General features: G+C 48.9%; 1 protein-coding gene across 4 annotated transcripts in view; it reads left to right on the forward strand.

Moving 5' to 3' along the window:
* Positions 1–18367, forward strand: part of LOC115480505 (peptide methionine sulfoxide reductase MsrA 1-like) — an 83379-nt gene that overhangs the window by 30330 nt on the left and 34682 nt on the right. For 3 of the 4 annotated variants that reach the window (XM_030219229.1, XM_030219231.1, XM_030219232.1), the window contains 3 exons: positions 415–483; positions 2290–2409; positions 17807–17911. In XM_030219229.1, coding sequence (XP_030075089.1) covers positions 415–483; positions 2290–2409; positions 17807–17911 — 294 coding nt within the window. The remainder of the gene's footprint in view (positions 1–414; positions 484–2289; positions 2410–17806; positions 17912–18367) is intronic. The other variant, XM_030219230.1, reaches the window with a different exon arrangement.

The raw sequence follows: 18367 nt of genomic DNA on the forward strand, positions 1-18367 counted from the left end.
GGATCATACTAGGAGGTAGAAGTCATGATGGATTGTTATGAAGCAGTTTTTGGGAAGAGAAAGGTTTTTAGCCTCTTCCTGAAGTTGAGGTAGTAATTATAGAATTTAATTTTATAAAATGTTATAGAAAACTGGTTGACAATGTGATGAGGTCAAGTCAGTTAGATGGTCAGATTATTATTACTGGGAAATGCCCATAGAAGCCCTAAAGAAGAATTTATTAGCATCAATCCGTACATCTTGTACAGTCACATAGCAATGGATTCAATGTTCGATTGTCTAGAATAGTACAGGATTTTATGAAGACCATAAATTCCTGTAGGACTTGAAACAGTTTGCAATAAATTATTTATTTATTTATCTTTTCTCTTCTCTTTCCCTTTTCCTCGATTTTGATTTTCTTTCCTCTCCCAGCCACACATGTTGTCAATGGGAATCCCACCCTCGGATCTTTCCCAAGCGGGCTGGAAATGGCTCTCTTTGGTAAGTGATGAGCATTTGGGCTTTTTTTTTTTTTTTTGCATCTTTAATTTATTCATTCTGACCACCAGGAGGGTAAGAAGGGGAAGGAAGACTTTTATTGTGCTTGAATGTTGGTGGTTGATATGATATATGCCTCAGATTGTATGCATCTGAGATCAACATATCCAAGGGGAGAGATAATTTCTTATTACAAATGAACAAAAGACCAACTATATATTATACACAATTATAAAGCACCTATTAGGGTATAATTCAGACCAGAATGTTTTGGAAAGTCTTCATAGAGGACTGGGTTGACAGAACATACCTGGGATACAGACGGTTAAAGGTCGTATCATTGAAGCATCCAACCAGTGCTCTAAAATCTAGAGGAAGCATGACATGGAATGTCTTCATGGTCAAATAATGGGAATCATTCGTCTTGGTTTCCACATGAATCAAAAGGTCTCAATTAACAAAATGAGACTGTTCTCAATGCAGGACTTTACTTTCCATGATTTTGACATCTGTCAGCCTGGCACTGTTCACAAGCATTAAGAATTCACTTAAAGATTAAATCTAAGCATATTCTGTAATAGGTCATTTGAGGATGTGGGAGAGAAGGAGGGAGCTCGGCAATTAGACAGAAAAAGCTTCCAAAACTAAGTGCCCTTGTCATCTTTGGACAAGCACCTCTTCCACAAACATTATAACAAGTTACCGAGTGCTGAAAGAGTTGGATTGACTGAGACCTTCATTGCTTTAACTGAGGTCCCCCATGTTTTCCCAGATGCAGGGAGGTCCAGTGCAAGGGTATTAGATGCCCTAGGTGAATCTTCAGCCTTATGCCCCCCCCCCCCCCACCCCAATTAACTTTAAGGCCCCAAGACATCCCCTTGAGATTTTGATAAACTCAACAATCGTGACCCAGTCGATGCCATGTATCCCAGGACAATCCTGTAAGAATACATAATTGGATATCATACAAATATTAAATCATTTACTTTCCCTATGAGGAAAGACTAAGGAGGCTAGGGCTTTTCAGCCTGGAGAAGAGACGGCTGAGGGGAGACATGATAGAGGTATATAAAATAATGAGTGGAGTGGAACAGGTGGATGTGAAGCGTCTGTTCACGCTTTCTAAAAATACTAGGACTAGGGGGCATGCGATGAAACTACAGTGTAGTAAATTTAAAACAAATAGGAGAAAAGTTTTCTTCACCCAATGCGTAATTAAACTCTGGAATTCGTTGCTGGAGAACGTGGTGAAGGCGGTTAGCTTGGCAGAGTTTAAAAAGGGGTTGGACAGTTTCCTAAAGGAGAAGTCCATAGACCGCTACTAAATGGACTTGGGAAAAATCCACAATTTCGGGAATAACATGTATAAAATGTTTGTACGTTTGGGTAGTTTGCCAGGTGCCCTTGGCCTGGATTGGCCGCTGTCGGGGACAGGATGCTGGGCTCGATGGACCTTTGGTCTTTTCCCAGTATGGCATTACTTATGTACTTATGTACTAGATACATAATATGGGCAATTTCCAGAAACTACTTACCTGGGTAAGTAGACCATTTGCAAAGTCCTTTTTTCTCTGTAAATAAGGCTGATGGCTCTTTTAAGTTTGTGTGGCTTTCAAGACTATTGCTTTGCTTCGACTGCAGCTGCTCTGCGCTGCCCCCTTTTACACTGCCGCCCTAGGTGGCTGCCTAGGCGTCCCTGGGATAGATGTAAAATGGGCAATGTTTGAAGTAGAAACTGTAATGTTTTGCGGCTGCTGGCCTGTTGCTGCTTACGGTTTGCCCTCCTCACTTTCTCTATGTTGTTTTCAGGGATGGGTTGTTTCTGGGGCGTTGAAAAGAAATTGTGGCAACAACCCGGTGTCTTCTCCACTCAAGTAGGATACGCAGGAGGCTACAGTCCCAACCCTACGTATGAAGAAGTTTGCACAGGTAACAGAGAAACATAGAATAATGCAGTGGCGTAGCCAAGGGTGGGCTTGGGTGGGCCCAGGCCCACCCAGTACCAGCATAGCTAGAATGTGGCTGGCAGGGATCCCCACAAGCCCCACCAGTCAAAAACTCCCAACAACTGTCCCTCCTGCATACCTTGTAAGTAGCAGATCTTCGCCTGCAGTGAGCAGTGACTGACGCATACTGCTCGCACCGGCCCCATAGCCTTCGCTCTGATGTATTCTTGCCTAGGCGGAAACAGGAAGTTGCATCAGAGGGAAGGGTACGGAGCCAACATCAGCAGTGTGTATTAGTTGCTGCCCGTTGCCGGTGAGAATCTGCTATTTAAAAGGTATGCGGGAGAGGGAGGATATTTGAGAGACCATATGGCATGCAGGTGAGAGATCATCTGTGGGATGAGGCAGGGTTTTTCCGCCCACCCATCTTGGGCCCAGGCCCACCCAAAATTGGGTGTCTGGCTACGCCCCTGGAATAATGGCGGCGGCAGATAAAGATCATATGGCTTATCCGTGCCATCTACTATCCCTTCCTCTCCCTAGGCACTTGTCTCAAGCGCTCTTGACTTCAGATTCAGTCTTCCTTTCCGCCACCTCCACCGGGAAGCCGCCGTTCCACGCATTTTACACCCTTTCCTTAGAGAAGATTTTCCTCAGATTGCTCATAGGCCTATCTCCCCTCACCTTCATCCTATGCCCCCTCATTCCAGAGATTCTTATATAACCTCCCTATCAACCCACTCATTACTTTACCTCACCCATTTCTATTCTTCTATCACCTTCTCCCACTACTCCAACCAGAGTTACACCTAATCACACTGACCACCCTTCAACATCTTCAGTCCTCCTGTGACTGCTTAAATATTTTAAATTTAAATGCTTTACTTTTTGTCTATTAGATTGTAAGCTCTTTGAGCAGGGACTGTCTTTCTTCTGTGTTTGTACAGCGCTGCGTACACTTTGTAGCGCTCTAGAAATGTTAAATAGTAGTAGATTCCTTTCAGTTGAAAGAGGCCTGTCTCCTGTGTATTTATGAAACAGAACTATTTAAACATGTCTATCATATCTCCCCTCTCCCCCCTTTTTTCCAAAATATTCATAATGAGATCTTTAAGTCTGTCCCCCATACACTTTATGATGAAGCCCACTGACCATTTTAGTAGTCGCCCTTCGGACTGACTCCATCCTGTTTATTTCTTTTGTAAGGTGCTGTCTCTAATTGTACGCATACTCTAAATGGGGTCTCAAATGGAGAATGCTGGGGCCTTGGGTGTATAGGGAGAGGAATGAACAGCAGGGTAAAGGAGGTGATTTGGCACTTAACTGGCTCCTGCCCATTTCAATCACCTGCAGGGCCACCGAGAGACTGGGCCGGGCCCGCCCCACCGCCGCCGCCCCCCAAGGTCACCGCCACCGCTCCCCCTCCACCTCCTGAGGTCACCACCGCTGCTCCCCCCCCTCCACCCGCCTCCCTCCGTCCGCCACGGTGCCGGGCCCCCTGCATTGAAATCACAGCGCCTCTCGCCTCTGTGTGAAAGCGCTGCAGCAGATCACCTCCCTTCGGCCCTCCTTCCCTCCTTGTGTCCCGCCCTCGTCTGACGTAACTTCCGCGAGGGCGGGACACAAAGAGGGAAGGAGGCCCGAAGGAAGGCGATCTGCTGCAGCACTTTCACACGGAGGTGAGAGGCGCTGTGATTTCAATGCAGGGAGCCCGGCCCGGTGGCAGACAGTCGATGATGGAGGGTAGGTGGGACTGCGGCGCCGGGCCCCACTTGGAGGCCCGGGCCCAGGGAATTTTGTCTCCCCTGCCCCCCCCCCCTCTCAGCGGCTATGATCACCTGTCCAGGCTAACCAGACATTTTCAGTGGCAGATAACTGGAAAGCACTCAAGCTAAAACGAGCTATTTTGGGGGCATTCCAGATTTGGAGTCAGCACTTAGCTGCAATTTTCAGCACTTAACCAGCTAAGATAACTGCACCAATAGGATGCGTAAAACATAGACCTATCTTTATGTAGTTCTTCATAGCCAGTTAAGTGCCAAATATTGCATTTAACTGCCTTTGTTTTTGCTTACTCCATATACCCAGAAATTCAATGACAGAGCCCAGACATGGCCCAGCTTGGAATTTTCTGGGTGCAGAGGTCAGCAAAATGCTAACCACTGCCAGCTGAATATTGGGCCCTCAGCTGCCCCTGCACACTGAGCAGAGGGTTTCAACATATCATCAACTAAGTCCTTTCACTGTCTTGGGTCCTGCAATCCTATGGATTCCAGAAACCTCACCCTCCTCTGTCTTAGAAGCATTTCCTTTCATTTACTCACCACAGAACTACTACTAATCATTTCTACAGCGCTACTAGATGTACACAGCACTGTATACGTAAAGGGTTCACAATCTAAGTTTTTGTACCTGGAGCAATGGAGGGTTAAGTGACTTGCCCAAGGTCACAAGGAGCTGCAGTGGGAATTGACCCCAGGTCTCCAGGATCAAAGCCCGCTGCACTAGCCATTAGGCTACTCCTCCACTAGCACCATTCCATCTAGAATCTCAAATAGTAGCAATGGAATCTCAAATAGTAGCAACATTCCATGTTCCACTGCACTAACCATTAGTCTTACTCCTGCACTAGCAACATTCCATGTAGAATCTCAAACAGTAGCAATAGAATCTCAAATAGTAGAAACATTCCATATTCCACTGCAATAACCACTAGTCTTACTCCTGCACTAGCAACATTCCATGTAGAATCTCAAATAGTAGCAACATTCCATGTTCCACTACAATAACCACTAGGCTACTCCTCCACTAGCAACATTCCATGTAGAATCTCAAATAGTAGCAATGGAATCTCAAATAGTAGCAACATTCCATGTTCCACTGCACTAACCACTAGCCTACTCCTCCACTTGAAACATTCCATGTAGAATCTCAAATAGTAGCAACATTCCATGTTCTACTGCACTAACCACTAGGTTACTCCTCCACTAGCAACATTCCATGTAGAATCTCAAATAGTAGCAACATTCCATGTTCCACTGCAATAACCACTAGGCTTACTCCTGCACTACCAACATTCCATCTAGAATCTCAAATAGTAGCAATGGAATCTCAAATAGTAGCAACATTCCATGTTCCACTGCACTAACCACTAGCCTACTCCTCCACTTGAAACATTCCATGTAGAATCTCAAATAGTAGCAACATTCCATGTTCCACTGCACTAACCACTAGGTTACTCCTCCACTAGCAACATTCCATGTAGAATCTCAAATAGTAGCAACATTCCATGTTCCACTGCAATAACCACTAGGCTTACTCCTGCACTACCAACATTCCATCTAGAATCTCAAATAGTAGCAATGGAATCTCAAATAGTAGCAACATTCCATGTTCCACTGCACTAACCACTAGGCTACTCCTCCACTTCAGCCTGTAGTTCTCAACTTCCTCTTCCACACACACAAACATACGTATACACTCTCCCCCTCCATCCTGTATCCAAGTAGTAAAATAACCGAGAGTCCATTCTTAAGAAAGGACCTACGTGGTCTGGACAGTTGATGTAATGCAATGGCTTCTTCTGTTGGGCCCTATGTAGTTTCCAGTTTCCTCCAGGACCAGTGTGACTCCCAGAAGAGCACTGACATTATAGAGCTGATGATGGTTTACAGGAAGCAGAATGGGATGAGTTACAAGAGCCATGGTCCCATCAACTTTTTCCCAAAACAGCATCATCAACTAGAGAGCTTGGCGAATGTAGAAGAAGATTGGTTTGTGTGGCCCCCTCTGACCAAAACGATGCTGCGGTACCCCTTTGAATGAAGGTTTAAAGATGCCAGTATTCAACATATCCTAAAATCATTGCCTTAAGGATCCAGGGCTGCTGGGAGTGTGAGGATGTTACCTGAGGAAAGGACCTTACATAGAAACATAAAAAAATGAAGGCAGATAAAGATCATATGGCCTGTTCAGTCTGTCCATCCGTATCATCCACTATCATAAAGGAATCCTGTTCAGAAGGAATGGATCCTAAAGAGCTTAGCCGAGATTGGGTGGCAGAGCTGGTGGCGGGAGGCGGGGATAGTGCTGGGCAGACTTATACGGTCTGTGCCAGAGCCGGTGGTGGGAGGCGGGACTGGTGGATGGGAGGCGGGGATAGTGCTGGGCAGACTTATACGGTCTGTGCCAGAGCCGGTGGTGGGAGGCGGGACTGGTGGATGGGAGGCGGGGATAGTGCTGGGCAGACTTATACGGTCTGTGCCAGAGCCGGTGGTGGGAGGCGGGACTGGTGGTTGGGAGGCGGGGATAGTGCTGGGCAGTCTTAAACGGTCTGTGCCAGAGCCGGTGGTGGGAGGCAGGGCTGGTGGTTGGGAGGAGGGGATAGTGCTGGGCAGACTTTTACGGTCTGTGCCAGAGCTGGTGGTGGGAGGCGGGGCTGGTGGTTGGGAGGCGGGGCTGGTGGTTGGGAGGCGGGGATAGTGCTGGGCAGACTTATACGGTCTGTGCCAGAGCCGGTGGTGGGAGGCAGGGCTGGTGGTTGGGAGGAGGGGATAGTGCTGGGCAGTCTTATACGGTCTGTGCCAGAGCCGGTGGTGGGAGGCAGGGCTGGTGGTTGGGAGGAGGGGATAGTGCTGGGCAGACTTATACGGTCTGTGCCAGAGCTGGTGGTGGGAGGCGGGGCTGGTGGTTGGGAGGCGGGGCTGGTGGTTGGGAGGCGGGGATAGTGCTGGGCAGACTTATACGGTCTGTGCCAGAGCCGGTGGTGGGAGGCAGGGCTGGTGGTTGGGAGGAGGGGATAGTAGTGCTGGGCAGACTTATACGGTCTGTGCCAGAGCAGGTGGTGGGAGGCGGGGATAGTGCTGGGCAGACTTGTACGGTCTGTGCCAGAGCCGTGGTTGGGAGGCGGGGATAGTGCTGGGCAGACTTATACTGTCTGTGCCCTGAAAATGGCAGGTACAAATCAAGGTAAGGTATACACAAAAAGTAGCACATATGAGTTTATCTTGTTGGGCAGACTGGATGGACCGTGCAGGTCTTTTTCTGCCGTCATTTACTATGTACTATGTTACTATCTCTTCCTCTCCCTTGAGCAGTTTACATTCATTGATGGATCGTTTCTACCCAGCCACTTCACAACTTTCAAGTCATTTTTGCACCACTGCCGCGGTTTTCTAGAATTCCTTTTGTCCCAAGAGGATGTCTGTGTATCTTGCAGTCTCAGAACAGATGGCGGCGTATGCTGTACTGGCACACAGCATTCGGTGACAGCACTGCAATTTATCATTGGTCCCCCTTAAAAAACACATCTTAGTTACAACAAACAGAAGTTTTGCTTTTCTCAAAGTAACCCCCCACCCCCGTACAACAAATTCTGACCCCTCCCCTCAATCTGTTTCTTATAAAAGACAACCTGCTCTACTCAGAAAACGCTCAAGTCATACTGCACCAGGAAGCCCTGAATTAGCGTTTCATTGACACACACTGTAAGAAAATGGTCCCTCAAGGGAGAGTGTGTAGTTCCTTGAAGTGACACTTCAGGACTATAGCTGGGGAATTGCAGTGGGCAGGTAAAGACCGCACTTGAATTAGCACGAAACAGAAATTTTTCTATGCTGATCATTTCTGTAGCGCTACTAGACATATGCAGCACTATATGCAGGTACTTTCTCTGTCTCTTTTCGTACCTGGGGCAATGGAGGGTTAGGTGACTTGCTCAAGGTCACAAGGAGCTGCAGAGGGAATTGAACCCAGTTCCCCAGGATCAAAGTCCATTGCACTAACCGCTAGGCTACTCCTCCACTCATTCCACCAATAAGAGCCAACCTCATCAGTGATGTCACAATGGCTTAAAGTCCATTGCACTAACCACTAGGCTACTCCTACACTCATTCCACCAATAAGAGCCAACCTCATCAGTGATGTCACAATGGCTTGATTGCCCGATACTTGGCTCACTTCTGATATTGTGATGTCATAAGGGAAAGGGGGAAAGAGAAATGGGACTTGATATACTGCCTTTCTGAGATTTTTGCAACTACATTCAAAGCGGTTTACATATATTCAGGTACTTATTTTGTACCAGGGGCAATGGAGGGTTAGGTGACTTGCTCAAGGTCACAAGGAGCTGCAGTGGGAATTGAACCCAGTTCCCCAGGATCAAAGTCCACTGCACTAACCACTAGGCTACTCCTCCACTCATTCCACCAATAAGAGCCAACCTCATCAGTGATGTCACAATGGCTTGATTGCCCGATACTTGGCTCACTTCTGATATTGTGATGTCATAAGGGAAAGGGGGAAAGAGAAATGGGACTTGATATACTGCCTTTCTGAGGTTTTTGCAACTACATTCAAAGCGGTTTACATATATTCAGGTACTTATTTTGTACCAGGGGCAATGGAGGGTTAAGTGACTTGCCCAGAGTCACATGGAGATGCAGTAGGAATTGAACCCAGTCCCCGAGGATCAAAGTCTGCTGCACTAACCACTAGGCTACTCCTCCACTCATTCCACCAATAAGAGCCAACCTCATCAGTGATGTCACAATGGCTTGATTGCCCGAAGGATCAAAACCCACTGCACTAACCACTAGGCTACTCCTCCACTAGCAACATTCCATGTTGATCTCATTCGCTGCCACTGTTATTCTCTCGATCTTGATGCAGTGAGGTTTACCCTTATGTGCAGTGGCGTTCCTAGGGGGGGCGGTCCGCCCCGGGTGCACGCCGCTGGGGGGGGGTGCCACGCGCGCCTGTCCTCCGTTGTTCCATGTTTCTTCTCTGCCCCGGAACAGGTTGTTCCGGGGTAGAGAAGAAGCATGGAACAATGGAGGACAGGCGCGCGCGGCACCCCCCCCCCAGCGGCGTGCACCCGGGGGGGTTCCTTTGCCGGGGGGGGGGGTCCGTGCTGCATCCGGGGGGGGCGCTGCACCCGGGGGGCGGGGCTCATCGGCGATCCGCCCCGGGTGTCAGCCCCCCTAGGAACGCCACTGCTTATGTGATCTTTCTACAGCAGGGTTCACCCTCAGGTGTAGCATCTCCACCACTGCATCATTTATCTGAGTGCCAGGCAGGATGCCCCCTTAGTAGATGATGGGGAATGGGGCGGGGGTCTTTGAATATATAAACTCAATGTAAGGATGAAAGCACTGGAGAGTCAAGTGCAACAAACCTATTTCTGGCATCCTTATATTAACTGCACAAAATAAAAGGAGGGAAAAAAAGGTAAGAACTGAGGTGCACTGGCAGATCTGTGGGTGGTCTCAATATCGAAAGAGGAGGCAGTGCTCTAAGTCGGGACTGAGGTACATTGCCAGAGCTGCATGTGTGTGTCTCAGTACTGGGAGAGCAGAGAGTGCTTCAGGCAGGATTGAGGTACACTGGCAGAGCTGCATGTGTGTGACTCAGTACTGGGAGAGCAGAGAGTGCTTCAGGCAGGATTGAGGTACACTGGCAGAGCTGCATGTGTGTGACTCAGTACTGGGAGAGCAGAGAGTGCTTCAGGCAGGATTGAGGTACACTGGCAGAGCTGCATGTGTGTGACTCAGTACTGGGAGAGCAGAGAGTGCTTCAGGCAGGATTGAGGTACACTGGCAGAGCTGCATGTGTGTGACTCAGTACTGGGAGAGCAGAGAGTGCTTCAGGCAGGATTGAGGTACACTGGCAGAGCTGCATGTGTGTGACTCAGTACTGGGAGAGCAGAGAGTGCTTCAGGCAGGATTGAGGTACGCTGGCAGAGCTACATGTGTGTGACTCAGTACTGGGAGAGCAGAGAGTGCTTCAGGCAGGATTGAGGTACGCTGGCAGAGCTGCATGTGTGTGTCTCAGTACTGGGAGAGCAGAGAGTGCTTCAGGCAGGATTGAGGTACGCTGGCAGAGCTGCATGTGTGTGACTCAGTACTGGGAGAGCAGAGAGTGCTTCAGGCAGGATTGAGGTACACTGGCAGAGCTGCATGTGTGTGACTCAGTACTGGGAGAGCAGAGAGTGCTTCAGGCAGGATTGAGGTACACTGGCAGAGCTGCATGTGTGTGACTCAGTACTGGGAGAGCAGAGAGTGCTTCAGGCAGGATTGAGGTACACTGGCAGAGCTGCATGTGTGTGACTCAGTACTGGGAGAGCAGAGAGTGCTTCAGGCAGGATTGAGGTACGCTGGCAGAGCTACATGTGTGTGACTCAGTACTGGGAGAGCAGAGAGTGCTTCAGGCAGGATTGAGGTACGCTGGCAGAGCTGCATGTGTGTGTCTCAGTACTGGGAGAGCAGAGAGTGCTTCAGGCAGGATTGAGGTACGCTGGCAGAGCTGCATGTGTGTGTCTCAGTACTGGGAGAGCAGAGAGTGCTTCAGGCAGGATTGAGGTACGCTGGCAGAGCTGCATGTGTGTGTCTCAGTACTGGGAGAGCAGAGAGTGCTTCAGGCAGGATTGAGGTAAGCTGGCAGAGCTGCATGTGTGTGTCTCAGTACTGGGATGACAGCAGATGTTGCAAGGCAAAAATGAGGTGCATTAGCTTACTGTGTTTGGGAGTCTCAAGGCTGGAATAACAGGTGATGCTACAGGACACGTCTTGAGGTGCATTGGGAGAATGCAGCTTTCCCCACTGCAATATAAGTTCTAGTTGGTCAGCAATGGGTTAAGCAGGAGATTCAGGGCAGTAATGAGATGCAGCTCTGCAGCAATTTTTGCTGAGTGCAGGGAGCACAGAGGGAGGCCGGCTGCCTTCTGGCATACAGAAAAATCCAGCTGGCGAGAGAGCACAAAGGCAAAAGAAATGACAGTGACAGGAAGGAGGAGAGTCAGCAGCAAAGAAACAGACAGGGTGCAAGGCAGCCTGTTTCTACCAAATCCTCATTAACAAAAAAACAATCCAGCATGTCCTCCCTCAGCTTCCTACACACTCTCCTTGACATCAGGACCGGTGCAAGAATATTAGGTGTCCTTTGTAAACCTTCATACGTGCACCCCCATCCTCTCGCCCCCACACACACATTCAGCATCTCCCCTCCCAACCACTTTCTTACCTCCACCACTGCCACAGCAGCAGTGCCCAGGAATCACAAAAGTGTCAATGACAAAATAAATAAAATAAATGAAGCTGGGTGGTACAGACTTCCTGTTTGCATGTGGGTGGAATGCAGCTGGATGTTCAGAGGCCCCACACCCGATTTTCTTCTTTGTGGCCATTGCTGCTGCCAGATCCAGGGAAGATGTGGCAGTGATGGTGGGGGGGAGGGGAGCAGGTAGGGTTAGAAGGGAGATCCAAACTCAGCTGTGCAGGGGATTTTTCAGGAACGCTTTCTGATGCTTGTTCCCCCCTCCCCCATTTGATGCTATAGGCAACCACCTTATGCCCCGGATTCTATATAGCTCGACCAAAATTGAACATGCAAATCCGGTTGTATTCTACATATGTGCATGCAATTTAATTTTGTACCAAGCCAATCAGCACCGATAATTGGCACTTAACAAGCAATTATTGATACTAATTGGCATTAATTAGAATTTACGTGTACAACTTGCTAGGCATATTCTGTAAAGTAAAACTCTGCAACAAAGAAAATGTTCTATGCAATGTGGAAGCTCAAACGATTAAAACCTTTCTTCCCAAGAGCAACTTTTCAATGGTCCTAAGCCATGCAGATTATTGCAACGGAATCTACGCGGGCTGCAAAGAACAACTCATAAAAAAACTCCAGACCACCCAAAATACAGCAGCCAGGCTGATATTCAGCAAAACACGCTTCGAAAGTGCCAAACCCTTCCGAGAAAAGTTGCATTGACTCCCAATCAAAGAACGGATCATCTTCAAAATCTGCACCTTAGTCCACAAAATCATCTACGGCGTAGTCCCAGGATACATGACGGACCTCATAGACTTACCAATAAGAAACAAAGTCAGATCGTCAAGATCCTACCGAAACCTACACTACCCAAATTGCAAAGGACTGAAATACAAAACAAGTTACGCAGCTGGCTTCTCCTACATAAGCGCACAACTATGGAATGGGCTCCCAAAAGCTGTGAAAACAATCCACGACCACTTGAACTTCAGGAAATCACTAAAAACCAACCTCTTCAAAAAGGCCTACCCCAACGACCCCACGTAACCTTCTTCACCTACCAACACAGCATGACTATGATCGCACAGGACAACACGCAATCTTCATCCATTCCGACCCTCCACTTATACCTCATATGATCACTATGCAACTTTGAATTTGTTATCCACCGACTGGGCAAATGCCTTTGACGGTACTATGTATAAGCCACATTGAGCCTGCAAATAGGTGGGAAAATGTGGGGTACAAATGCAATAAATAAATAAATAAATAAATAAAATTAAGTGGTGCGTGTAAATTCTAACATGCGCTGCCACAAAGGGGGCATGGCCATGGGCGTGAAATGGGCGGACCGTGGGCGTTCCGAAAATCTACGTGCATGGTAATAGAATACACCTGCTCTGTACCTAAATTAGGTGCCAGTATTTACACTGAGTTTTACTTGGCGTAAATGGACGTGCCTACAGTTAGGTGCAGGTATGGCCACTAGGCTTCTTCTATAAACTGCCTAGGCATATTCGAAATCGGTGCTGAAAATATTTCTGCCTAGGCATATTCAAAATACGCCTAGGCGGAAATATTTTCAGCGCCGATTTTTCAGGCACCGTATATAGAATCTCGTCTCATATGCCTTATGGTAGCACTGGTCCTGCTTGCCATCCTACTTCTGATCGATCCCCAGGGCACACCATCATCTCCCCCTTCCCCAGTTCCCACATCACCTCTTCCCAATACTCGATCTTCTCTGTCCAACCACTGACATTTCAGCACCTGCCCAGGTCACCCTTTATTGATGTTTTAGGTGTATCAAGAGCTGGGGGGGGGGGGGGGCACGATCTCTCCTCCTCCCTCTGTATAGAAAGTTCTCCTTTAACTTTCTCTCCTGAATGTTGAGATGAATCCCTAACTCAGTCTGGAAGGGCATTTGAGGTGAATTGACAAGCGGTTGAAGTGCTCTTTGAACTTATCCAAAAGAAAATGTGTAAAAGATTACCAAGCACAGCGGTCATGCGACTTTCTAAGGGTTTGCCATGCTGCACCAACGGTTCTGCTGAACTCTGATGGCCCACTTGGCAGCCTTGGATGGATTCACAGGAGCAGAAAACGGCAAGTCTCATCAAAATGGAAAACACACAAGCCAAAACACATTGAGGCCTGCTGAGCAAGCAGCATCCCTAGACCAGCAAATGAACATCTTCAGTTTACTTAAATCCAAAGTGATGGGTGCGGTTGGGTAGAAGAAGCCTACAACTTCCTCCAACACTCAGATGTTCCCTCATAGTAACATAGTAACATAGTAACATAGTAGATGACGGCAGAAAAAGACCTGCACGGTCCATCCAGTCTGCCCAACAAGATAAATTCATATGTGCTACTTTTTTATTTGTACTGTCCTCTTCAGGGCACAGACCGTATAAGTCTGGCCAGCCCTATCCCCACCTCCCAACCACCAACCCCGCCCCCCACCACCAGCTCTGGCACAGGCTGTATAAGTCTGCCCAACACTATCCTCGCCTCCCAACTACCAGTCCCGCCTCCCACCACCGGCTCTGGCACAGACTGTATAAGTCTGCCCAGCACTATCCCCGCCGCCCAACCACCAGCCCCGGCACAGACCGTATAAGTCTGCCCAGCACTAGCCCCGCCGCCCAACCACCAGCCCCGGCACAGACCGTATAAGTCTGCCCAGCACTAGCCCCGCCTCCCAACCACCAGCTCTGCAAGTATTTTGTGAAAGATTCTGGGTGGTTCTTGTGCTTTGAGGACCCTGGGGTAGATTTCACACATATCATGTGGGCTGTGCTTTCTCATTAATTTGCTATGATCCTGTCTCTTTCAGATAGAAGTAGAGTTCCCATCTTTGCCCAGCTCAGTTAAATAGGTGTAGCCCTTAGGGGGCTGAGGGTCAGATTAGTGAGTGGAGGGGTGTGAAATTTCTTCCCCCTCTGATTTTTCCACCTCTACCCTGAAAGTTCTACATCATCTGTCCTGGTCTTTCTCTCGTTCTTCCTCCCCTCCAATCCCCGTCCCTTATGATCTCCTGCTCCTGTCTCCTCTTTCCCTCAAAGTCTCTCTATTTCTCTCTGCGACCTTATCTCCTTTCCATTCCCTGCTCAAAATCTGGCACCTTTCTCTCTCTTCTCTTCCTCATACTCCACTCTCCACTGACTTGCTTAAGTAAAGTGCAAGACAACAGCAGAAGCTAAGTACAGAAATTCAGGGTCTGTAAAGTGCACAGGTCTTGTCCCGGTCCCCTCTTCCTGTTACCTAGGAAACCTGTACAAGGGAACAGGACCAGTGTATGGGCTGTGTGGTCTGTGTGCTGAAGTTCTGCGTTTGCTGCTACCACTGCATGAGTATGCTATCAGGGCAGCCACTCCACTGGAGCCCCTTCAGGGCTAGTGCAAGGATATTTGGCACTCTTTGCGAACCTTTAACCTTGCACCTCACAGACCTCTTGCAACCTACCGGCTCAACCAGGCTCCCCAAGATGCCCTAACATTTCCTCTGGCTGCTGAGCCCCTGTGGCTGGCAAGAAGAAGAGCACAATGGCTCACCAGCTTTCTTTGCCACACTGGCCAGTCTTACAGAATGAACTGCGAAGTTATGGGTTCTCACATCTCATACTATGAGACTGACCCTGCGTAGAAGGTCAAAGGCAGTGGCGTAGCCACAGAGGGGCCCTGGCCCCCCTTCCAAATTTGCAGCACTGAATGCGTGGCTGGTAGGGATGCTCACACCCCACTAGCCAAAGTGATTCACTGCCGGAGCCTCTGCCTGTGCTGTCTGAGCAGAAGAAAGTTGGCAGGGTGCTGCAGCCACCGATGCCGGCAGTTTCGCACATGCTCAGTTCATGCAACTGAACTGCGCTTGTGCGGAAGTGCAGGCGTCGGAGGTTGGAGCAGACTGCTTGTTTCGTTGCTCCTCAGGCAGCATAGTCCCAGATTCCAGCAGATAATACCTTCAGCTGGTGGGGCTTGATCATGCCTGCCAAATTTCCCCCTCCCCCCCCCCCCCAATCAGGTTATGGCTACACTCCTGGAAAAGTCAACAGACTCCAGACACCAGTATTTACAGTGTGGTATTAATGTTGTAAATATACACAGTGCCAAGTGTCCTTAAAGCTGTAATGATAGGGCACATTTGTACCATCATTTTCATATAAAAGACGAGACTGGTACATCCATTGGTTAACTGAAAGCAATAACCATGAGATGACAAAAAGAGAAGGAACCAAAAAGTCTGCAGAGTTGTGAATTTTCTTCTGCTTTTCACAGTGACCTCATTGAAAATGAGCTCAGGTTGTGGGTCATTTTCAGTAGGTTACATTCCAAGCCTTTGGTCGGCCTTAACCCCCACTCCCAATCTGACTCCCGATCAGTCCTCTTTGAGGAAAGTCAATTTGCCTCCAGACAGACAGAAAATTGAAACCCGCAGAAGTCATATCCCACTGGCTGTTGAAAAGCAGGAAAAAGTGACTTTTGGGCTCATTTTCGAAAGAGAAGGACGTCCATCTTTCGATATAAATCGGAAGATGGACGTCCTTCTCCCAGGGACGTGCAAATCGGTATAATCAAACCCGATTTAGGACGTCTCCAACTGCAGTCCATCGCAAGGACGTCCAAAGTTCAACGGGGCATGTCGGAGGCAGGACTTGGGCGTGCCTAACACTTGGATGCCCTTGACCCATAATCGAAAAAAAACAAGGACGTCCCTGATGAACACCCGGACCTGTTTTTCTTACGACTAAGGCACTAAAAGGTGCCCAAAATGACCAGATGACCACCGGAGAGAATTGGGGATGACCTCCCCTTACTCCCCCAGTGGTCACTAACCCCCTCCCACCCTCAAAAAAATCTTTAAAAATATGTCGTGCCAGCCTCTATGCCAGCCTCAGATGTCATACTCAGGTCCATGACAGTGCATGCAGGTCCCTGGAGCTTTTTTTAGTGGGTACTGCAGTGCACTTCAGACAGGTGGACCCAGGCCCATACCCCCCTACATTTGTGGAGGAAACAGTGAGCCTCCAAAACCCACCACAAACCCACTGTACCCACATCTAGGTGCCCCCCTTCACCCCTAAGGGCTATGGTAGTGGTGTACAGTTGTGGGTAGTGGGTTTTGGGGGGGCTCAGCACACAAGGTAAGGGAGCAATGTTCCTGGGAGCATTATATGAAGTCCACTGCAGTGCCCCCTAGGGTGCCCGGTTGGTGTCCTGGCATGTCAGGGGGATCAATGCACTGCAAATACTGGCTCCTCCCTCGCCCAAATGGCTTGCATTAGGACGTTTTTGACATGGACGTCTTTGGTTTCGAAAATCGCCGAAAGTCAGAAACGTCCATATCTAGGGATGTCCAAATTTAAGGATTTGGACGTCTCTGACAGTATTTTCGAAATGAAAGATGGACATCCATCTTGTTTCGAAAATACGGGTTTCCCTGCCCCTGGATCGCAACTTGGACGTCCCTTTCGAAAATGCCCTTCCACGTCAGCCAATTCCCTGCTCCTTCCATCACTTAGGAGTCTTTTTACTAAGCTGTAGTAAGCATTAACCTATGCTTACTGCAACTTAAACGGGCTTACCACGGGGCATGATGAGTCATCCTGCGGTAAGTTTCAAATATACCCATGCCAGCCACGCACTAAAAATTATTTTTTATTTTTTTGGCCAAGGGGGCCTGTCCACGGGCAGAGAGAGGGCGTTTCTGCGCTAATCAGTTAACATGTCGGCACTGCCGTGTGCTGATTAGCGCCGGTAACAGAGAGTAGGGGTGGACCAAAAAATCTCATCAGCCGATGGAAAGTTGAAATAACTTTATTCAGCACCAATTGTGTACATGACCCGACACGGGGCCGTGTTTCGACGGATCCACTGTCTGCTTCAGGGGTGGATCCGTCGAAACACGGCCCCGGGCCATATACGCATTTGGTGCTGAATAAAGTTACTTCAACCTACCATCGGCTGATGAGAATTTTTGGTCCACCCCTACTCTCTGTTACCGGTTCTGGACTACATGTGGGGGGAGTTTCTTACCCTGACCTGTTGGTTGTTGTTTAGACCAACTGATTAGCGCAGCATTAAGGCGGTAATTTTTTTTAATGGCTGTGCTGTAATGTCAACATTAACGCATTCAGATAAAGGAAAATCGGCCATTTTCCAGTTGCGGTAAAAATGGCCTTAGCACATGGAAAAGCCCTGAATAAGGTCCTTTCCAGCTTTGTAAAAGGATCTCTTAGGCACCAGCCTGCCGTCTTAGCTGCACAGGTATATCCAGTGCTCCACGAGATACACCAGTTTTATGGGGTTTTTTTTCACCTCCAGGTCTGACGGGGCATGTGGAAGTGGTGAGAGTCATCTATGATCCAAAGGAAACCAGCTATGAGGCTCTTCTCAAAGTCTTCTGGGAGTCTCACGACCCAACACAAGGTAATGAGAGCAGTTCTCCTCCTTTCTGTGCTGAAGAATGAACAACTTTCTCGCTCCTCTCTGTTCAAATACCTCAAATGGTATAAAAATTGAACAAGAGGCAGTGGCGTAGGAAGGGGGGGGGGGGGGGGGGGGGGAGCGGGGCGGTGGTCCGCCCCGGGTGCACGCCGCTGGGGGGTGTCAGCGCCTCGCTGGTTCCCTGCTCTCTCTACCCCGGAACAGGTTCTGTTCCGGGGCAGAGAGAGCAAGGAACCAGCGAGGCGCCAACACCCCCCAGCGGCTTGCACTCGGCGGATTGGCTCTCCCGCCTGCCCCTCACCACCTTCCAGGTATGTTCTCGCGGGGGGGGGGGGGGGGGGTTGCGCTATGGAGGGGGAAGGGTGCGTCGCGCTGCACCCGGGGGGGGGTGCGCAGCGGCGACCCGCCCCGGGTGTCAGCTGCCCTCGCGACGCCACT

This window comes from Microcaecilia unicolor, chromosome 11, assembly GCF_901765095.1.
Source record: "Microcaecilia unicolor chromosome 11, aMicUni1.1, whole genome shotgun sequence".
Classification (NCBI taxonomy): domain Eukaryota; kingdom Metazoa; phylum Chordata; class Amphibia; order Gymnophiona; family Siphonopidae; genus Microcaecilia; species Microcaecilia unicolor.